At 37.7% G+C, this 8,693-nt stretch overlaps 1 protein-coding gene across 2 annotated transcripts in view; it reads left to right on the top strand.

Moving 5' to 3' along the window:
• The window catches only part of inpp5b (inositol polyphosphate-5-phosphatase B), a 25,868-nt gene that overhangs the window by 1,026 nt on the left and 16,149 nt on the right, over positions 1–8,693 (top strand). Inside the window, exons 2-7 of one of the 2 annotated variants that reach the window (XM_032519015.1) lie at positions 243–322; positions 742–839; positions 986–1,015; positions 1,125–1,235; positions 2,685–2,831; positions 7,202–7,268. In XM_032519015.1, the coding sequence (XP_032374906.1) occupies positions 243–322; positions 742–839; positions 986–1,015; positions 1,125–1,235; positions 2,685–2,831; positions 7,202–7,268 (533 nt within the window). Of the gene's footprint in view, positions 1–242; positions 323–741; positions 840–985; positions 1,016–1,124; positions 1,236–2,684; positions 2,832–4,009; positions 4,243–7,201; positions 7,269–8,693 lie in introns of those variants that run through there. The other variant, XM_032519016.1, reaches the window with a different exon arrangement.

Below are 8,693 nucleotides of genomic sequence, written 5' to 3'. Positions count from 1 at the left end.
GGGGGTAAAAAAAGACATTTCCCTGTGAAATGTAGAGGAATTAGCATACAATTGAAATACTCAAGGACAAGTACTTAACCACTTGTTATACTGCAGGAAACAAACTTAAAATGTTGCCCATTGTACTGAAAAAAATGAGTTGAAATGAGAGCAAGGTCATATTTCCTGGTGAAATATCAAAGGTGCAACTGAAAGAACACATGAACGTATTTCCTCTATATCCCTAACTAAACTACAAACATGCTGTCCAATGTGATGTCTTCTTTGATAACTCTACAGAGAGCAGACTGCTGGGATTGGTGGAGTCGACAAAAGAGCATGCGTGAGTTTAAAAATATACCACATATAGACTAATCTCATGAAATGGCGTATGTATGACACGTCAATTTGTATGCCACGCCATTTGTCTTAAGAAAGTTGGCGTGTATATTTACACAAAGTCATGATGCCATGTTGCTATAATATAGCTTCTGTGTATTGTCGACTATGGTTGTATTTAAAGGCTAACAATGTAATTTTGGAAGGAGAGGGAGTGACATCATTATGCCATCCAGGGCAAGGCCAGGAACTGGCCTAAAAATAACCACAGAGTTGCATCAACCAAAAAAATGACATATTATATGACAATGGTAGTAATTACTGCAGCGCTGCAAGGCTGTTGTCTTGCATTGTATTTTAATTGTGTCCACCCATTCAAGTTCCCAGAGACTGTTAACTAATTCCAATTGTGATATTTTGTAGAATCTTTATTTATACCCATCGAAGGATGGCCATTACTGCTGATGATGTGTCCCTGGAGGACATCATACCCATCTCCCTTGACTTTGCGGTTGTGGAGGGTGAGCTGCTTTTATGTTTTTAATTCCAGACTGGCAATTAAAAAGGAGAAATAAAAATGTGTTTCTTGAGATAACCATTGTTCCTAGTTAAAAATGATATGGCGGTAATTTGCCCTCACACATTTCTCATGCTGCACTCTTTGTAGTTTCCTCATCAGAGGAACTTGCGGTTGTGGGTGAGTAACCCTCATTCCATTACAGCTCGACCATTATGCGCTACATAACTGGTACACTGCATGAAACTGAACATTGTGTTTTTTTCCTGTGTTCTTCATTCGATTCCAGGAGCCGATACTAAAATGAGAGTAAGCTACCAGGAAGAGGAATTAGAGCTCAGACTTCCTTTTGGGTCCCACTCGCGGCTCTTCCTTAGCGAGGTCAACCGGGCGTGGAGTGGTAGGTCAGCGCTCGGAGATGTGTGATATTTTTACATGACATCTATCTGTAATTGCTTGAGGAGAAGAAAGAAAGCCCCTTTGAAAATGAATGCATTTAACTGAGATGACATTGGCAAGAACACCAATGAAAGTTCATTAATTTAGTGCAGTAACATGGACCCTCTCCTCTTAATATACATTTGGGTTTAGTAGTTCATATCTTCAGATTGTTTTTTCTGAACGTTGGAGGCCCCCACGTGTGAAGAAGTACAAGTAGTCTTCTCTAACCCTTTGTTGGGCAGAAACCTGCTCATCCAGTCTTCAATTGCCTTGAGGTTACATTATGTAGCAAGCTATGAAATCCCTTTGTTTTTTTATAATCTGACATTAGTTTACTCGAAAATAAAATTAAAAAACAGTATACAAATACATTTGTGAGACTGTAGGTGGCTGTGGTTCACAACTTATGCCAATTTTAGAACTACAAACCGATGGTGTCACTTCATCTATCAGTCACTGGTTACATGAGACATGGCTGACAAAAACAAAAGAGACATGGACAGATAGAAAGAGAAGTGGTGGAGTTTGGATGGTGCACTCTGTATAACCGCTTAAAAAAGGACTTGTATCTTTCTTTTAAATGCCTCGTGAACTACTTTTTGCTGTTCATCTGAATTGAATGGACCATTGGAATGTTAATAGACTGTCTGCTTCTGCAAGTTATGTGTCACTTTTGCCACTGGCTCACTATTTGTCATGGTGAACACGGACATCTGATATAAGTCTGGTATGTCGTATGTGTTACATTTTTTTGTGGTACTCTAAGATTACCCACACATATTTTGACCTGGTGAGGGATACCAGTGATGGAAAGATTAAGTGAGCTGGCACCTGTTGTTGTAACAAGGAAGAGTGTGAAAAACAGTAAAGGTAAGCAGCTAAAAGAGAGATCTGTTTAATGCATTGTAGCACTGTATCTTGTAATCACACTTAGTAGAGCACTCAGTAGAGCGCAAAGTGTGAAGGTGGTCTTACAGACTGGGAGAGGTAGATTTGAAAAAGCAAGATATCAAAAGCTTTCAAAATTACCGCTCTTCTTTTTTAATTTTTGGCACAAGTGGAATTGATAAATAAGGGTTTATTGTTCATGCCATGGATCTTACCAATTCTGTCGCTCTCAAGTCTCCACTTTTACCTGAAGACAAATCAGCACTGTGCAAAGTTCAGATACTGCTGTTGTTACATTCCCCACTCCAATATTCTCCAATATTGCGATTATGCTATATTATCATATATAACTACATAAATAAAACTTGTTCATTTTCTCATTCTCTCTGTCTTTTGATTTGATTTATTTAATTGTATCAAGAATGTCTTACACATGAAAAGACATCAAATACAATTGAGGATAAAAAAACAATAAAGTCCAGGACTTATTTCCATTGTGGTCCTGTCTTTCTTCCTTCAGATGTTTGCAAGACAACCACACAGGCACCAAAGTTCAAGTGGATCAGCAAGTACCACAAAACCACCAGAGGCCTTGGAGTTCTCAAACCGGCCCTGGCTCCCCTTGGCACAACAGTCTACACACTCAACCAGCACCAGAAAGAGAGAGGTTTGTCATCATTTTATTTGTAGAATTTCCCACCCAGTATCTTTATGTCCAATAAAACATATAAATGTAAATACTGTAGATCTACCAGTATTTGTGCAGTAGATGAAAAATGCTCTGATTTATCTCTCTATCTCTCTTTTTTGGGAAAGATAACCGCACACAGGTAAAAGTCTACATTTGAGGGTTGCATGATAAAACTGGGCCGTTATGCAAGTACCACTTCCTTTAAAAGCAATTGGCCCAACCTGCATATGAGTTGTAACCAATGAACTCATAAGAGAGCCATGTGGGGAACGACGCCAGTCAGTTTGACATGGCTTATCAGGAAAGAAAGAAGTGTAAATAACCTCTATTCCATCCTCCATCTCCATTCCATTTAAGTGTAAAGACAGCAAGCAATGATGTACAACAGCAGTGTAACAGGCCTGGCAGAACTAAATTGAATGCAGTCATTATTAATGTTATTAATGACACCTGTGGTTTCAGGTAATTATCAAACTTTATTAAAACAAATTAAATATAAAAAAAAAAACATCATTGGAGTAATATGTTATAAAGAATAAACTCTACAGCTAGGTTTTTAAAAGCTTTTTGGCACAGACTTTTAATGAACTGATGTTACATTTTACTGAAATTGTATCATAAACAATGTGACAAATACTGTACATTGATTGATTGATACTGAGGGTCAGTTTGTACCACACTGGAGCTTAAACAGCAAACGCATGCTTTGTTTTGACCCATACCGACATTTGGTTAAACAATGGAGGGTTTTAAAAGTTATGTAGGCCTACCTTCTACCTGCAAAGTAAGCTAATTACATGATACTGGCAGAGAAATATATAAAAAATCTGCAACAAGATTCCATCAGGAGATCTCTCAAGTCATGCTGTGAAATGTAGGCTACACTTTGTTGGCACGTTTGTGGAATTTGTCTTACATGTTGATGGCCCATTTCTCCCAGATTTCATACATTATGTTTTTGCTTTCTATATTAGAGCCATGCTGTCACTGACATGCATGCAAAAGTATGTGAACGTAGAAAGACATTTTCATGAAAAGCATACCACATTTTTCATCAAATTCGGCCCTTACAGAGAGTTTTAATATGGACATATTTTCCAAGTCTCATTTAAACAAAAGGCTTACACAATGTCTTCTTGGGAGTGCATGAGCTTAACTTCCGGATGTAATACTGATATGATGAAGCGTTTTCCGGTCGCATTTTCTGCATAGTAGTTTTGTGTTTGTTCAGCCTTCTGTCTCTGCAGCAGGCAGCAGCAGGGAAGGTAAACTCCTCCTACTAAAGCGTTAGCATGGGCAGGTCCGACACAAAGTGGACATTGCTCTTCTGCACATAATGCGTGGAAGCGGTGCATGGAGTTGTCTAGTGTGATGATGAGAGACTCTGGTATGAAAAATATTCTTACATGTGTTGATTTTTTTTTTTTAAGTATTGAAAGGAAACGCCATCGCATCACTATATTTAGCATTGAATCCACGCTAATAAGCTAGCTTCCTAGCTAATGCTAAAGCAAATAGTAACGCGGCGGTAACGTTAGTTATGCTAACATTAGTTGTTATTTCAAAGACGCTTAGCTTTAGCCAGATTAGCTAAAGGGCCAGTATTTATCAGGCGGAATAATGGTTATCTTAATAACGTTAGCATTAATGCTATCCTGTTGCTATCTCAATATAAGGCTACCGTGAATGTTATCCCACGTAAACGGTGGATACACTTATTGCCAATATTTGTCCGTGCTAAATGGTCATGGTGTTGTGTCTGTCTATGTGACAGAAAATGACACACCTGTTCTCGTTGGTGGTGCAGTAACGTCTTTTATAGTGAACCGAATTGTCCTTTATTGGGTAACTGCTTTGTCCTGCTTCTTAGGCAGTGTGATGCTTTATTTTTCTTGCAGTTTCCGGATAGAGATTTTCACTTGTGGCTCATCCTCTAAGTTGTCAGTAAACTTTCTTCCGACTGCCTGGTAATGAGATTGGGTGCTTAAAATCAGCTTTGTCTTCACTTGGGAGAAAAGCCCCTCTGTCATTTTTCTGTAACACTAGATGTAGCTAGCTAACGTTAGATATTTAAAATTTATGACAACATTGGTTCCTCTGCAGTTTATTACTTTTAGATCAGGGAAGTTGTGCAATGTTGAACTTTGTGCACTTGTAGTTATAAAGCTATGACTGTTTTAATTCTAAGAGCCTGAGACCTGATAAGACAATTTGAAAAAAAACATTGACGCTGACTTGTGATCAACCGCAGATAGAGAGGCATAGGCGTGTGAAATTGCAGTTAGTCGGACTTCGTACAACTAACTCCTCTGTGGTTAAAAGTTTAGTAAAGCTCATTAGCTCAAAGCAGGAATGTAAAATATGCCATGAAATATCTTAGGTACTCACACACTCAAAACCCTTATGAATAACTCCTGTATAACCACCATTTGAGAATTTAAATCAAGTCACTTTTGTCTTAATTCTTCTTTTGCAAGTTTGCTTTTTTTTTTAACAAGGATAATCTCAGTTTTGTAAGGTACGATGTTTAGTGAGTCAATGCTGCTGTTCTTCTTTTTCCAATTACAATGTAGTTCACTGAGGAAACATGTAGAACAATTGTCTGTTGTATATTACTTTTGATGCACCTGCTATTCAAAGCAGTATAGAAGACACATTATAAAGTTGCTGTACCATAAGATACCATCAGTGCAAAAAAGGATGAACCCATCTGTAATGGGTTACAGTTTATTAATATGCATGAGTCCTTGCAATCCGAGGGTTAGGGTTATCAATAGCCTACTCATGTCTTTTTCTTCTTTTTTTTTATAGTTTAACTCTTGTTTTTCTTTGTGTGCACGTGGAGATTTTCACCATCTAAAATGTAGCATGCTGTGCACATTTCCAAAAGCTTTTCGCAGTTTGCTGGTAGTTTTCTCAGTCAAACAAAGGGCCATCTACTTTTCCATCCTTTTCCTGTTCACGCAAACAAAAAAGCCACCAGTTTTGAATTATAACTTCCAAAAATGCTGCTCATATTTGAACTTGCAAAGCCTAGCCTTTACTTGTTCTTTTTTCAATGTTTTTTATTTATTTTTTTACAAAATGAAACAAACTGTGTAAGCATTTCTGACATCTTGACCTTTTCCCTGAGTCGCCTTTGTAAAACAAAGACGCAGCAAAAAATAATGTTGCACCAATTGTGGTTATAGTGGTAATAGCAATAGACATTTTGGTTGTAAATGACTCCAACTTTAGTGCTGCATTCAACACAGCTGCGGAAAAATCACACCTTTCCATCAGAAATTAGGCTGTGGGATTAGCAAAGCATTGTTAGTCAGACTTATTTTAACTTTAATTTGCTTTGTTTGAATAGGATTATTAAAAAAAAAAAATTCCAATCCCTTTTTGGGATTGGAAACAGGTTTATCCTGTTTTATTTCTTTACCCCTGTGACCTTGTTCTGAAAATAGCTGTATAATTTTATTAGTAGTTGTACCGTCATCATGATATGATCCCATGTACAGTCATATAATGTCTGTGTATTTAAGCCACTGGTTCTTGCGTTAAATGCTGCTCAAACATATCGGAAAACATGCATCAGGGATTGTGATGTTGTGATGAGACAAACTGGCTTTCAGTTTGCCAAGTTGAGGTAATGTTCATAAAAAGATCATAAACATGGAAGCCTATTTGTGTATCTCATCTTTTGGCTCATTAAGCAGTGCTGTTGTTCAGGTTCAGTCTCATGGTAGCCTGCTACAACTTTGCAGAGTTCATTTTCCTGCTCAAAGAACTTGGCTTTGTCTTTCAGAGTAGCCAGCTGTGTTCCCTGCCAAGTTGCAGGAGACAGGGGCCATGCTGTCTCATACTTCACACTCGCCCATTAAATCCAGCTACTTAGGATGCAATAACTGTAACCGACTGCAAAAGGCAGCCTTAGTCGATTGACTACAACAACCAAGCTCTGACTTTGCACTTTTATGATTGATGCGTATGTTACTGTCTATTTGTTTTTATTCTTAGTCATACTTAGCTTTAATGTATTCTCCTTCTCAGTTATTAGAGAGTTGAAATATAGGTTTGCTCATGGTTGGGTTCTTTCTTATTAGTGTAAGTCATCCCAGGTTGTCAATACCTCGGGCAGAGTTTAAGATAATGTTGATGGGAAGGTCTCCCAGCAGTTTCCAAGACACATTGACACATGGTCTTAACTGGCAACCTTTAAACAATATATACATTTTTAATTCAAAGTGCAGGCAGTTCTGATACAGGACCGCTGCCATTTGCTTTTATGCTTTGTGTTCTATTGTTAAAAAAAGACAAAAAAATGAATCTTCCGCTTCTCTCCCGCTCTTCCCGGACAGAGAAATCATCGGACAAAAAGGGAACTATTGAAGGGGAGAAGTCCAAAGCATATTCCAGCCCAGAGAGGTAAGGCCTTCTTATCAATTCACATGTGGGAGCTCTCAAAACCAAAAACTCTTTACATGATGGTGTTTTTACATAGTGGTAGAAAGAAGTTGTAGGGTGTTTTTAAACCTGCCTTGTTCAGTTTGATTGGGTCGCACCCTGACCACCTTAAACCAGCCGCGGCTAAAGTTAGACACCGGCAGGCCAGTGCAAAGTGTCTGTGGGCAGAGCAGATTAGGTAACGGTGCTCGCAAAACAACTGGAAATTATTTAAATGAAATGATCTGGTTTGACATGGAGATGCTAAAAATATGCACTAGTGCAGAACACAGGGCATTCTTCCTGTATTTACTGTCTGACCAATAAGTAGGCCTGCATGATTCGGGGAAAAATATGAATCACAATTTTTTTGCTTAGAATTGAAATCACAATTTTCTGCCATGATTTCTTTTCTTTTTTTTTTGACCATAACAAAACAAATGGCAGTACCAAACATAGATTTATTTATTTTTTGGCACCTATAGCATATTTGGCATCACCACAAGCCAACATAGAGGCTTCAACGAAAACAAGGTAAAAGATGAAAATAAATCAAAGTTATTTACAAAAGGTAATCAAGAACAGGGTGAATCGAGGTCGTGATTTTATAACTATTAATTGCGCAGGCCTACCAATAAACAAATTGAAAGTTCTTGCATGGTTAGTCTTAATGCATTTTAGTTTGCTTTGATTTTTCTCCACATGAAATAAAACCGAACCAGGGTGAAACTGTTTGAAGTTTACATATTCTATACAATACTTTACATTCAGTGTTACCAAAATATGTTTTTTGCATCCTTGAGGCTCATCAAAAATGTTACATGCTTTTCAATGTGCAAAGCTGATTTTTTTTTTGTTTATTGTTTTTTTTTTACATGCATTGTTTATATTCATGTTTACTTGCTAGATGTCTTCTTTCCTGCTTTTTGTTGGTGCATTGCTGCTTTTCTTGGTGTATTACCGCCGCCTGGATCAGTGGAATAGTGTGAAACTACAGGGTACCTTTTCTTTTACTCAAGTAAAAGTGTTGAAGTAGGAATTTATAAGATTACACTGAGTAAAGCCTAAAACATACTATGTACTTAGTGTGTGAAGTATGAGTGCATTCCTTCTTTCCTTTCCTCAGTCAGTTTTAACACATACACTGTGTACGTTGTTTCATTTTTCTTTTTAAAGTTGTTAAAGTCAAAAATGTAAATTAAAGGGGAACTATGCAGTTTTTTAGCTTAAATGACCTTAACTGAACAGCATTGGAGTCATTAGAATGGTTATGTGACTTTTTTTTAGTTGAAGGGTGGTCGTCTCGCTTCTCGGAGGTGTGTTTGGGGTCATTGTCCTGTTGAAAAATAAATGACGGTCCAACTAAACACAAACTGGATGGGATGGCATGCCGCTGCAGGATGCTGT

Source organism: Etheostoma spectabile, chromosome 6 (assembly GCF_008692095.1).
Source record: "Etheostoma spectabile isolate EspeVRDwgs_2016 chromosome 6, UIUC_Espe_1.0, whole genome shotgun sequence".
Classification (NCBI taxonomy): domain Eukaryota; kingdom Metazoa; phylum Chordata; class Actinopteri; order Perciformes; family Percidae; genus Etheostoma; species Etheostoma spectabile.
Note: the sequence above shows the minus strand (reverse complement) of the source record. Positions and strands in the feature narration are given on the sequence as shown.